Below are 13776 nucleotides of genomic sequence, written 5' to 3'. Positions count from 1 at the left end.
CCGTGTAGCACCAGATGGACACACCAATGCTGGAGGCCCAACACCAGTGTGTCAGTGTGCCATCCAGAGAAGAAACAGAAGAAGTGTGTGCGCGAATCTGCGAGAGACTGTTGGACCCCGCATGCCGTACGACCAGCGACCGCATTCACGGAGGCGCAGGCCGCTCATCCCGCAACCCTCCCATGCCGATCCAACGTCCTTCCAGCTATTTCTGACCCGAGTGTCGAAGGCGAGGTGTGTTGTCCTGAATGTATCCCGTGCATTCGTCCATCAAATGACGCGACAGAACTGATTGTTTTCTGTCGGTGCCGCGCTGTCCACGTACAGCCTTTTGGCGGTGTGTCGGACGATGGATTCGACTCCAACCTCCTCACTCTCTTCCTGGCGACGAGGGAGGCATACAGGCAGGCAGTCAGGCAGACTCCTCGCGCGCATCAATCAGTCTTTGACGGAGTGTAGGGTAAGCTGATGATGACGCCAGCGGCAGGGAGGCAGCTTTCGGGAAGCTGTCTAGCTGCCCGTCCAGACTCCTCCATGGCCCCATCGAGATGCTTGTTACCCTTGCAGTAGTGCTCCGTGCGTTTGCGTTAGCCCTCTCGATAGTGCTTTTTTTCTCGCACATGCATCGCCAGGTCAATAACCCTCCGAGCTGCATTTGGTTCGCCTGCCAATGTTTGATGAGGAATGCGTTAAATCCCCAGGCTCATGATATCGTTTGCGGCCGCAGACAGGAAGGACTGAGACATTTCCAAACGGTCTCGCCCGCCTGAAGGCCTTTCCGTCGGCCGATATGTTACTACTTGAGGTAGATACCAGGCCCGATGCTTATAAGTTGTATCTGTCTGCTGCCTGAAGTGACGGTCCTTAGACGACACAGCCTACGAGGCGGAGAGCTTGTCAATGCGAATTCGAGTGAGTCAAAGATGATGAGGCCTAGATGTGCGATTTTAACAACAGAGAGCCGAGTATTATGGTATAAGACAGAGGGGCACCACAGTCGAGTAATTATTGCCGGTCGATACCAACTCTGGCGAGACAAATCCATGTGCTGGGGTAACTAACAAGCAGCTAGCTGTCTCCGGAACAAGCGTGGGGTTGTATTGGAGGAGGGTCGCGCAGAACTCTGCCTAACATTTTCAGAGATGTTCGGTACACCGTATGGCCACCAGCTGATGCCAGTAGTCGACGAAGTCCTTGGCGTTCAATCCAGGTTGGAGGCGGAAGGATATACCACGAGGTCTAGGGGTATGGCAAGGGGTTTGGGGGCGGAAACGACAGCCTCGGAGGAGGAGCTTCAACTTGCAGCATGGGCGGACCCACAAGGCTGAATGAATGTTTCCAGATGCCGCCCGGCTCCCAAGATGCCCAGCCGGTAAAGAGTCGCCGAGGTGGAGAATGATTCCGGTGAGAGAACCGGCTTGGATTGGAACGCTGACGACGCTACCGTCAGGGAGCTCGGGGTGGTATCGTAGCAATCTTTGTTTCTCCTCGAATACCCCCGAATTGAAAGTGTCTTTCAGGTCTGATTGGTTGTTTTCACTGCTCGGAGCGTCGTCTGACATTGTTCAAGAATGATCCAATGATTGAGCTCGGATTCTCCAACTTGAAGCCATGGAGAGCATTGTCGGTCCCAGAGTGCCATCGAAAAAAACGTCGGACACCGTTTTGGCAGTCGATTGCCAGGCAGGCATGAAGATACCGGGCAAGATAATGGGTAGTCCATGTGCTAGAAGCCAATCGAGGCCGATGATCAAGCGCCATCTGATGGTGGTGTTCGTGTGTTGAGACGAACTTGACCAAGAGCTGTGGGCTCCGAGCTAAGGGAACACTGAGGGCCGGAACTTATGTAAGCAATCCTCTAGCCGAATAAGGGAGAGAGACTGGAATTCAATTCGTCAAAGCTGCTTGAGCTCCCCGCCAATCTAATCTTAGCGTCTCCACTCCGCAGCCCCTCCATCGGAGAAGATGCGGCAGGTGTGGCAGCAGGAGCTGAGCTGACGGGAAGGAGGGGCAACTCCAGTCCACAGCTTGTTCCTGCCACCTGCTGTTGCGCTGCTGCTACCTTACGCGGCGTGCATCAGCCAAGATTGACGTCGTCGTTTCCCGCCATCATCTTGCCGGAATTCCTGTTTGCGACCATCTCAATTTCTCTCCCTTTAATATCTACACATACCCCGCGTACCTAGTGGACATCTGGGGTTAGAAACATTATCCTCACTTCCGGAAGAGGCAATCTAGAGAGACGACCGCCGCGGAAACGTCACCAGCAATGGCCTCACTAACTTCAAAGTTTGCCAACCTCAATCCCTTCTCCAAATCGGCGCCAGAGGATGAAGAGGAGCTCGGCGATGCGACCGACAACACCACCTTGGCCGGCGGAGGCCACGCTGCACGCGACTCAGACCTTAAGCACCGTCTCCGCGTGAGCCGTGCCATCAAGTCTTTCCTTGTCGATCAGAAGGCCATCTCCTCCAAGGAAGCAAACGTCGACTCAGAGCAGCTCACCCCCGAGTTGCAAGCCCTCGTGTACAAGCCTCACATCAGCGTGCCCCGCGAGCTTACTGATAGATCCCACCCATTGCCCGAATACTTCATCAGCTCCAGCCACAACACCTACCTTCTGGCCCACCAGCTTTATGGAAGCTCTTCGGCAGAGGCCTATGACGAGACGTTGCGTGCTGGCGCGCGATGCGTCGAGATCGATGCCTGGGATAACCCCGACAACAAGGACGAGCCCAAGGTCACCCACGGATACACCCTCGTCTCCAACATCCCTTTCCGCACCGTCTGCGAGACCATCCGAGATGTCGTCGACCAAGAAGCCAAGGAACCACACCCCGCTGCGCCAATCCTTCTGTCTCTCGAGAATCACTGTGACCCTGAGGGTCAGCTGCGCCTGGCATTCATCATGAGAGAGGTCTTTGGAGATCGCCTCCTTAGCCAAGCCATCAGAGAAAAAGGCCACGCCGAGCAAGAGGGCCAGGCCAACCATGTCCGTCTGGAGGAACTCGGCAACAAGATTGTTGTCATTGTCGAATATCACTTCCCCGGAGAGGCCGACGACAGTAGCTCGAGCTCAAGTGATGATGACGAGGAGGAAAAGAAGGCCAAGAAAGATTACAAGGAGAAAAAGAAGGCTGCGCCTGCTTCGCTGATTGTCCCAGAACTAGAGGCACTCGGCGTCTACGCCCAGTCCGTCAAGCCCATCAACAATTCATGGTTTGAGGAGGTTCTGCAAGATGCGCCGCACCATCACCTCATCAACGTCTCCGAGTCTGGGCTGGCCTCCCATCTGCCGACGCACACTGACAAAATCTCCCGCCACAACGCTCACCATCTGATGCGTGTTTTCCCCAAGGGAACTCGCATCTCTTCCAAAAATCTCCATCCCGTTCCCTTTTGGGGAATTGGCGCCCAGATCTGTGCCCTCAACTGGCAGACATTTGGAGCATCAATGCAGCTCAATGAGGCGTTATTCGCCGGTTCTGAGGGTTTCATTTTGAAGCCCGCCGAGCTCCGGCCCGGTGGCTCGGGCCACCTCAGCAGCGGAAGGAAGCGAAAACTCCGTCTACACGTCGGCGGTGCCACCGACATTCCCGTGCCGTCCGATCGCGACGAAGACGAGACAATCAAGCCCTACCTCACGTGCACGCTTGTACATCCTCATGATCTCGATATCAAGCCTCCAAAGAGGAAAACGGCTGGCTACAAACAGCACAAGCTGACAGGATTCTTGCACAAGGGAGAGAATCCACCACCCACCGACCCGCTATGGGACGAGGTCCTAGAGTGGGAATACCAAGACAACGAAATGGTTTTCTTGCGGATGCTCATCAAGAGTGATGACAGCTTCGCCAAGAACCCAATCTTTGCCGTTGGCGCGGTACGACTGCTCTACACGATACCGGGCTGGGTCTTTATCCGCATGCTTGACCTCAAGGGAAGAGAAACCAAGTGTTCCATCCTCGTCAAGTTTGAGGTTGTCGACGCGTAAAGATAACAATGTATACGCTGACTGTTTCGAGTATCTCCCGAAACTTTCGTAATATAACACGCTTGCAATTACTTGTCCGATCAATGTAAGGACTGATGTGCGATTGAACACATCGTAGCTAGTGCCATATGGATCTCTACTTAGCTTAACAGCGGCTTCACAGAAGCAGATATGAGATCTTGTCACAGCATTTGATATAAGGAATATACATAATTTTCCTTACACGCGCGCATCATGCAGCCTGATCAGCGGCACATGGCACGACCTCGTCCCGATCCTGAACCTCCCCCGCCAAGAAACCACTGCCTTAGTAAGCGACTTCTGACCCCAAGACAGAGACATGGACGGTGTTGAGACCTATGAAGGTTTCGAGGCACCGGGCCTACTGCTGTCAGTATGGTTGGTGTGGTGATCGAGTCCAGTTAGGTGTTGGACACATTCCGCCCACGTTCGTGTACTGTACCACACAAGACCATGGCGAAAGGTGAGAAATAGGTTTCCGGGAAGGATTCAAAGGATTCTGGATTCATGTATAGTAAAGACTTCACCCTGGCCTATAGCTGAAAGGGACGGGGATACACTCGATTCCCCTTGTCGTATGTGATTACACACTAGTGCTCGTACAGCCGGACGCCATCAAGAAGCATCACAGGCGGCATCTTCGAGGCAGGCGACAGTTGCTACTTACACTATACTGCCTCTCCTGACATAACAACCTTCACAAACAAGCATCCTCCCTCTACATCACACGCGCCCCATCCATAGGCCCCCAACGGAAACCCCACCAAATAAACGCTCGCTACACCTCCAATATGCGGGAAGCCTCGCTCGGCTCACCTGTCATGAACAGACTTTACCCGCCGCCCGCCGCCCGCCATCCATCCATCCCCGTCGGCTAGGGAAGAACCCGACAATTAGTCGAACCTTGAAGGTGCGAGAGGCTGATGAACGGGAAAGAGAGTGTGAGGCTCTTCCAGGTGTATCCTTGCGTGTGCTGAATCTGGATTGCTGGGTTGATGAGTGCCGGTTTACTACCTGACTACCAAGTGACGGGTTGCGAGTCCCCCCGTACCAGGTTCATCGCTTTCGTAACTTTGTTCATCAGCCGTCCGAAATCTAGATAAAACTGGTTTGCCGTTCTTCATCGTACTCACTTCTCATACTCACTGTGGCCTGTCTCGTACAAATTTGTCAGCTTGATAAGATGATTGTATCCAGTTGGTGGAAATTCACACAAACTCCATAATCCTCCTACTCCGGATCTTCGCAACTCACCACTTCCATCCGAGCACCATCTCACCCCGTCCGCCCTCCACTTCCGCAGCCGTGACGCGGTCCCACACCCACCCACACACGGCCCCGAACGAAGTCCAGTCCAGTCCGTCTAGTCACAACTGCCCCGTACGCCTCGACCACCAAAACCAACAAGCGGCCCTCCCAAAAAGCCCCAAAAAAAACTCAAAGCACCGCTGAAATCCGAACTTCACAAAGGCCGGCTCTTTGGGTGGCCTGAAGGTGGGTTGGTAGAAAAACTTTACCACCCGAAGTGCAAAAGAGACCCTTTCCATTTGGGAGGGTGAGGCGAACTCACGCAAGAGCCAACACCACCCACTCTGCAACTGACTTACCGAGAGGGAGGGACAGAACACAGACTGGGAGGAACGGCCGCGTTGCGAGCGGTTTGAGAAAGGTTGGGATGATTCGTGGACAGCCCTTTCCGCGGGCAGCCTGTGTTTGCATGTACCTGGTTCGTGCTCCATGTAGAGCGGCGCCGACTCGGCGAGAGCTTTTCAGTACTCTGTTCATTCAGTAGTTACGTAGTAGAGATGATTTATGAGGGCATTTCAGTTGATTGCTCAGAATTGAGCCACAGCGATGAGCGGCTGACACTGAACTGTGAGATTACTCAACACAGCACCATGTCTCTACTTGTAGTGATGAGTTGAGAGAGACACCGGGCTTAAGCAACTCTACAAGCACACAAAAAGTCACAATAAATGACGGAATAAATCAGTGATGTGAATGAAGACGTTCCAATCGTCTATAGCCGTAATTTACTGCTATGCTATCTCCGTCATCAAAAGTTGACACCCGCATCCTGCGTCCTGTACGTCCTCGTCACCCTCGGATCCCACTTCATCTTGTTCTGCCTCTCAAGCTCCTGCTGCCTCTCCACCTCCAACTCGTCAATCTGCGCAAAGTTCCTCTTGCTGCGGAACGGCCACCTGCCCTTACGGTACAGCATCCCAATCACCAACCCGAAGATCAAAACCCCGCCCACGGAGCCCAACGCGATAGGCAGCGCCGGCATCAGCTTCACGTTGCTGCCGCCCGAGGTCTCGGCTTGGCTGGGCGAGGCGATGCCGCCGCTTCCGCTGTTGGCGTTGCCGCTTGGCGTGGGAGTCGGCGTCGGGGTCGGGATGAGGCTGAGGGGCGTGGTCTCTGGTATCACGGGGGCTGGAGGCGGTGGGATGAAGGATGGCGTTGGCGTGGGGATTTGGTCGCCGACGCCTGGTGTTGAGATGGGTATCACCCCGGGGATGGATGTTGGTGAGGGGAGTGGCGGCGGGTCGGAGAGGGATGGTGTGGGTGTTGATGTTGCGTTTGTGGTGGTTGAGATGATGAAGGTTGTGAGAGGGCGGGCGGAACTCGATGGTGGTGGTGGAGGCGGCGGCGGCGGCGGCGGTGGTGATGGTGTTGGTGTTGGTGTTTGTGAAGACGTCTGTGAGAGCGTTGGTGTGTTCTGCCTTATTGGTGCCGATGATGATGAGAATGAGGCTCTAGCAGGCAATGATGATGATGGCGTCGCTTTTATTGAGGGTGTTGGTGTTGTTTGTGCCCTCGTTGCTTCGCTCAGTGTGTTTGGTGTTCCTGTTCCCACTCCCGTTTGCCCTCCCAGACTCGTGGGAGGCGTTTTGGCGTCAGGTTGGTTGTCGGCCATGATGAAGAAGTGAGATGGTTGAGTCGTGAGAGTAAATGATTATCGCTATTCGTGCTTTGTGGTATATGTTTTGGTACGTAAAGGCCGTTTGAATATGTTCGTTGCGTCGTAGTAGATTATGTTCAGTATGAGCTCGGGGCCTTTTGGTGGTGGGGGAATTCCTCCGAATAACCTCGTAACCAACTCGAGTGTGGTGAGGTATGATGAAATCCTGATCTCGAAAGCAGGTTCAATGTCCCAATGACGACTAGGTAGTGTCAGGTGACGGCGTGAGGTGGGTGGTATTTTCCGATGTAAGTCGATCCAGCGGCTCAACAATCGCCCTCTCTCTATTCCTCTTGTTCGTCTTCTTGATTTTTCGTGCCAAGCCTCGGAAGCTGTCAACGTCAAGGCCAGTTCAAACAAGACAAATTAAACACTCAATAAACATCATACAATGCCAGTCCCAAAATAAATAAAAAAGAGACCAAGGAACTTGCCGTCCCAGAAAAAGAGGGCTGGGGGGGAACAGGAATCTTTAAACAAAGATGTGCCGGTGGCCACGTACCCCCTTCCTCTTACACTCTTCAGCGTATATTGACAGAGAGTACATGACATGGTGCCATGTATGTACATTGTTTAGGTACCCCATCCATTCCTCGTCTCTCCCTCGGTCCGTCGACCGTCGTTCACATCAAATTCTCTGACGGTTTGAACACCCCTCCCCCCCATCATCCGAGAAACCTTACTGTGAGAGTTTTGGCTGACGTGACGCAGAGTCGGGACAGTGAGAGAGGGAGCAACTCACACTCACTCTTCCTCTCTTCCTCTGTGCGTATGAGCGTATGTCAATGTCTCAATGAGGAAGATGAATGTACCAGGGATCTCCAGGGGTCGCAACCGTCTCACAATGGTATTGATATTGATCCCTGCACGCCAGTTGGAGGCTCAAAGCGCGGCTCCGATGCACAGTCTTCTGCAGCACTAGACTCAATATGTCTACGTACGCAGTACTTGCTTCTTGACTGACAGTAAGCGTGTCAAGTCCCGTCCCGCAAGACAACTACTGCATAGTGGGAGCAACTAGCCCCCAAGAGCCCAAGAGGGGCACGGAATAATGTGGCCTTCGTTAGTCACGTCTTAGTCTCACTCTTATTCCCTCCCCCCTCCCGCAAAGTCCCAGGGATCTAAAGACTGAAGCCCCAATGCTTGCATGTTGGCAGGGTTGCTGCCAGCCCGTTCCAGACGTGGAGTGTTTGAGTTGATCTTCTTCAGACCAATGAAACCCCCAATCCTTCCTTCGTCCCACCTTTTCTCTCGCCCTTCCGGCCGCCAAACCACCCCCTCTCCAGGTTCATCCCTCACGACCCGCCAATGTCTCTTTCAAAGTTCCATCAGCCCTTTCTCTCTGTGTCTTGAGGCTCTCAGTCTCTCGGTCCACTGCACGTCTCTAGACAATGGAACAGTTCGATCGGGAGCTTAGAGGGCCCCCAATTGTGTCTTGGCCCCAAGTGGAGAGCCCCAACTAAACTACTGGCGTCGCATTCAAATCCGAACATTGCAACGCAAAAGAGTCTATCGAACATATCCGTTCTCAATAAGGTAATCAGGGTTATCCGTATTGTCTCTCATTCCCCCCAAAGAAGCCACCAGAAACCGGACTAAGTAACTAACGTTAATAATCCCTGACGACAACCGGGGGGAGAGGAAGAGCCTCCTCGTCCTCATCTGCTCTTCGCATCACCCACCGCTGCCCGACCTGACGTCGGAACACCCCCGTACACGGCGTCACCTGTCAAACTCGCCAACAGGCAAACTTCGGAAACTTGCATGATCCCCGCGTCGCAACCCATACCGACTCGTCTGTACTCCGTTACCACCCCGGCCATCGTACACTTTTCCCCCTCGGCAGGACTGCCAGACTGGTCACCTCCTCAACCCCAATCCAGCCATCTCTTACACCGACACGCCGTCAAGCGCGGGCAATCAGGGAGACCGTAGACAGGGGGGAGGTTCAGGGCTTTGCACGCTTTGCACGATCTCCGTTCGGTAACCGGCCACGGAAGTTTTCTTTCTTCTTTCTGTAGGCTGCACTGGCAATCAGGCAAGACTCTTGCTACGGAGTCCTCTGTTGCTATCCATAGAAATCTCCACATCCTTATCATGCCCTACCAGGCGACAAAAAGAAACAGGGTTATCTTCAGCCTCCCCCGACGCGTTCGGTTGACTCGGCACGCTCCCCTGGTGCAGCTTGATTCTGCATAGAGAAAGAGGCCCGTCGTCTCCCCTACCCCCTTCGGCAGTCAAGACTTTCTAAAACGCAGCTGTCAAAACAATCCCGCGCCGGGGGTGTGCAAGGTAGGAGAAAGAAAAAAAAAGGCAGGGCACCTTTCGGTCGCCCACCGAGAATCTTACGACACCCAAGGCATGCCCTCTCGTTCGGGCGGTGGGCGACCCGGATCCGAGGTCGGGCTCATTCCGCTAGTCAAAGTCGAAAATTCCTCTCGTTTCCTTGATCACGCCCATCCCGCCCAGGAGGAGGGCAGACACGTCATGTGGTAGCACTCCGTCCCATCTTCCTGGTGGTGCACTCTCCTAGACTCTCACTCGGTGGATGGGACGCCAATGTCAGAGATATACTGAACGGTAATAGTGCGACTATAGTGATCGAAGGTTGCACCGTCGATCGTCTCTTCTTGGTAGCCTCGCACTTCCTCGGTACCATCCACGTGAAGAAGCTACGTGGGATATCTAGAGCATAATGCGGTAAGAATGCCTATTCTAGCATGGCGCCGACATCATCGCGAGTCTCGACCAACTTTTTTTTTCCCGACATTTGGAAAATCAAGAAAAGGATATGCCGAGGCCCAGGAGCCTGCTTTATGGTTCGTCTTTGCTTTTTGACGTTTCGAACGTATTCGGGTTTTTCATGTGCAGGACTGCAGGTGTGTTCTCCTGCAGTTAGTTGATGCCGCGAGAGGACAACGTCAAAGCGGCGCGGGTTGGGAAACAAACGACGTACGAATCCGAACCCGCTCCACGTTTTATCATGTCGGTATCTGTGTAATTGCTACTTCACACTTTAACGCTGCAAATAATGTCGAACCGAAAGGCAGAGCATTTTGGGTCTTCGTTAATCATGTCAAAATCAAGCGAGCTTTGCGAAGATTGCGACTTTGTTTGATGATGCCATTGAAAACACCAAACAAAAATCTCGAGCTGTGCGGTGGCGGAGCAAGGCGAGAAACACCAAAAGGGACCCGTGTGTACCCCTTCAAGGAACACTGTCAAGGAATAACAATTAATTCCTGTCGTAAGCCAAGGTCCGGTTGGTGCCATGGTTCACTGGCCCGCGATATCTTTCAGATGCTTCGGTACAGTGCTGGAGATCTGTCTATCTCGCCCTTCTTCGTTCCCCGTCAACTTGACTTACACGGAATTAATCAACTGAATCCCATCACTGCGCAACTCCCGATCAGAAGAAGACGGGAAGGAGACCCACGACTCCATAGTCTCACAGCTCTATCTCCCGAAAGCTAGCTGACTGAGAGGATGCCGAGTTGATTACCACGTAAGGATACGGATATGCTTATCAGTCGCACCATCTCCTCGGCCAGCCTCAGTTGGGCGGCAATCATCCATCTTTCCGTCGTCACTCAAACTGCCGCCTGTGGCAACATAGAGACTTGAGAATGTAGAATGCCATCATCTCCTCAACTCGAAACAACTGAACTCTTCAGCTCCCCCGTAAATAGAATCAACAACACTACGGAAAGAGGAAACAAGAAACACCATTCAAAGAAAGGCCACCCCCGGCGGCCATGACGCCACCGGCCCCCGCCGGGTCCCCGTTCAACCCCACAATCACCGCACCCGCGACCGAAGACTGCGGCGAACCACCGGCCAAGCGGAGAAAGACGCAGGCTTGTTCACGGTGTCGTCGGCGAAAGGTACGTTGCTATTTTCTTCTTATTTCTCCTTCTTTCTTCTTCTTTCTTTTTTTCCTTTTCCTTCTGGGTTTCCACTTCACTGTGTGTAAGAGCCAGAGACATCCATTCTCTGGTACCCTAAAGCAGCACTGTCACCAATTTTGAAACAACCACTCATTGCCCAAGTTGGGTTGACCCTTTGACCAAGATCATCACAACTTCAAACCCCACCATTCCCAAAAGAAGAGGAAACCTGGACAGGTGCAAAAAGGGGAAGGGGCTGACAATCTTTGTTTTTTTTTCCCCCTCGACCAGCAAAAATGCGATGATCAGAGACCCTGCGCCAACCGCGCCAGGTCGGGAGAGCGATGCAACGAGGCGGTGCTCCCGTCGTCCTATCAAACCGGGCCCCCGGGCCCCGGGTTCCCTCCGCTGTAAAGTTTCTCTCCTTCTCCCCTGCTCTTCCCCAGTTGCGAAGGAGGAAACAACTAGTTTCACGTTGTTGGCTGGTTCATAGACAGTAGTTTGCGACGGTTGATCTCTCTCTCTCTTCGCCGATCTGGATCTGCTCGCAACCCTCCTGGTCCAAACTTGTAATGTTATACTGATGCTGCGGTATCACCTCCCCTTCTAGGAGTTCAGATCATCATCTTCTTCACCATCCCGCGACGCACACACCCCTAGCAAGGCTGGGTGACATCGCGTTGTTGGAGGAGCGCATATCGCGTCTCGAAGAGACCGACGCTCGTCTTCAGGTGGTCGTCGATAATCGGAACAATCATGTCCAACACAGCTATGTGCAAGAGCCGTCGCTACCATCATCGTTGTCTCGCGCGCATGAAGCGTCTCATCCACATCACCACGCAGACAAACACCATCACCACCGACGCAGAGTCTCATTCGCATCAGGGCCGGGAATCGGACCAGAAGCTTCTCTCTCAAGGAGCTCGCCCGCCATCGGCCTCTTGGCTACCATTGCTCGCTCAGAGGAAGACAACCCACCACCACAAGCACTACCTAATCCATCAGTCCACGATGGCGGCAACACAGCACGTAGACCCGACCAGCAGATCCCCCTCGACACCGCAACAGAAACCTCCCTCTTCGACGAGACCAAAGTCCACTGCCGCTACCCCTTCCTCCGCCTCGACGACTTCCGCAACCCAGCAAGCCGGCCGAGAAAAGCATGGGCATCCTACCTCACTAACATGATCTTCTCCATAGGCCTCCTCCTCGAGAAAACCTTCCCGTCATCATGTCCATCAGGAAAGCCCGTCTCCTAGACAAAAATCACATGATTCAGCCCATGACGCCTCACTTCTTCCAGTCGAGCCTGACGGATCTCGAGGCGGAGAGATTCGATCTTGCTGCGCTCAGGTTTCCGGGCGACTTTGATCTGCTAGACGCTTGAAGCATAAGTCAAAGTATCTTGCGTAGAATTGAACCAAGCGCGTTATCATGGTGAGAGTCGAACATGAGTAGAGAGCCGACCTGAGAAGGCGTCAAGGAGGGGCACGACATGTTGGCCAAGACTGACGTCCAAGTTGCTGAGTAACTAACGCCGAAAGCCATGGATTCTGACTCGGGGGCAAGCACCACAAACTCAATTGAGTGCTTTCCCAAAGAAAGCTCGTTATCGGCTTTTAGCCAATCCGGTGGGGAACAGCTGCCAAAGCGAAGCAAATAAACTCGCGGGACGTACGTCACTGACGCCCCGGTGACGTGACACCGTCCCCGAAAATGCTCATCCGCGGGGTCCTTCTTTCCGCAACAAAACATGTACCCATTCCCATGAAAGGTAAGGTAAAGTACGGATATACGTACAATCAAGTAGAGATCCACCTCGGCCAGTCCGCCCGCATCCGAATCAAGTCATCCACGGCCCTTAACGCCGTGCTTTTGATGGGGCCGAGCGGGGAAGCCATCCAGGTTGATTTCAAAGCCCCGCGGTCTCGTCTTCCGTACACCTAATGTGACCACTATTTGAATCGACTGTCTGCCTCTCCTTCACACGGACCTTTATACCTTTGGACTGGCATCATACCACATCACACTGCAAGACATCACGACGTATCCTGCCAGCCACACAATCCTACGCATTCTCTAGATAATTCAACAGTTACAAAAAACAGCCCAACATGAGCAAACACGTCCTCATCCTCGGCGGCCACGGCAAAGTCTCCCAGCACCTAACCCCAATCCTCCTCAAAAAGTCCTGGACCGTAACCTCCATAATCCGCACCCAAGACCAAGTCCCCGCCATCGAAAAGCTCGCCCCCTCGTCTTCGGGCAGCGGCAAACTCAACGTCCTCGTCCGCAGCATCGAAGACGTAACCTCCCAACAAAAAGCCCAAGCAATCCTAGACGAAGTCAAACCAGACACAATCTTCTGGTCCGCCGGCGCAGGCGGCAAAGGCGACCCCTCTCGCACCTTCACAATCGACCGCGACGCCGCCATCCACTTCATCAACGCCGCCGTCGCCACCCCGTCCATCAAGAAATTCATCCTCGTCTCCTACCTGAGCTCCCGCAAGACGAAACCCACCTGGTGGTCCGATAAAGCCTGGCAAGACGCCCTTGACGGCAACAAGAAGCTCTACAACTATTCCCTCGCCAAGATCGCCGCCGACGAGGCCCTCTGGCAGGAATCGAAAAAGAGGACAGATGGCTTTGCGGGCATCAGTCTGAGGCCCGGCCTGCTGACCGAGGAACCAGCCGGCAAGATTGAGTTTGGAAAGACAAAGGAGGCAAAGGGCACATCGAGCCGACAGACCGTCGCCGAGGTCGCCGCGCTTATTGCGGAGAATGACAGCTTCACGACATCGTGGGTAGACTTGCTGGACGGCGACGAAGACCCCAAGACAGCCGTCGACAGAGTTGCAAAGGAAAAGGTGGACGTCGCTGTGGGCGAGGAATTCTACAAGGCTTAAAAA

At 53.7% G+C, this 13776-nt stretch overlaps 4 protein-coding genes across 4 annotated transcripts; 3 read left to right on the top strand and 1 right to left on the bottom strand.

Moving 5' to 3' along the window:
• Positions 1–2269: 2269 nt before the first annotated feature.
• Positions 2270–3994, top strand: CABS01_11088 (phosphatidylinositol-specific phospholipase C; the record flags this gene model as incomplete). The annotated part of the gene is made up of 1 exon (XM_060544443.1): positions 2270–3994. One exon carries the CDS (start codon positions 2270–2272, stop codon positions 3992–3994), a length of 1725 nt encoding a protein of 574 aa, XP_060398719.1.
• Positions 3995–6071: 2077 nt separating this feature from the next.
• Positions 6072–6935, bottom strand: CABS01_11087 (uncharacterized protein; the record flags this gene model as incomplete). Its single annotated transcript, XM_060544442.1, has 1 exon — positions 6072–6935. The coding sequence occupies one exon, from the start codon at positions 6933–6935 to the stop codon at positions 6072–6074; it is 864 nt and encodes a 287-aa protein (XP_060398718.1).
• A 3800-nt stretch (positions 6936–10735) lies between these two features.
• CABS01_11086 (uncharacterized protein) lies at positions 10736–12126 on the top strand (the record flags this gene model as incomplete). The annotated part of the gene is made up of 3 exons (XM_060544441.1): positions 10736–10864; positions 11159–11277; positions 11478–12126. 3 exons carry the CDS (start codon positions 10736–10738, stop codon positions 12124–12126), a joined length of 897 nt encoding a protein of 298 aa, XP_060398717.1.
• An 855-nt stretch (positions 12127–12981) lies between these two features.
• CABS01_11085 (NAD dependent epimerase/dehydratase) lies at positions 12982–13773 on the top strand (the record flags this gene model as incomplete). The annotated part of the gene is made up of 1 exon (XM_060544440.1): positions 12982–13773. One exon carries the CDS (start codon positions 12982–12984, stop codon positions 13771–13773), a length of 792 nt encoding a protein of 263 aa, XP_060398716.1.
• Positions 13774–13776: the final 3 nt, after the last annotated feature.

Source organism: Colletotrichum abscissum (genome assembly GCF_030869225.1).
Source record: "Colletotrichum abscissum strain IMI 504890 chromosome Unknown Scaffold_29.1, whole genome shotgun sequence".
NCBI classification, from domain to species: domain Eukaryota; kingdom Fungi; phylum Ascomycota; class Sordariomycetes; order Glomerellales; family Glomerellaceae; genus Colletotrichum; species Colletotrichum abscissum.
The sequence above is the reverse complement of the archived record's forward strand: the minus strand, read 5'-3'. Positions and strand labels throughout refer to the sequence as shown.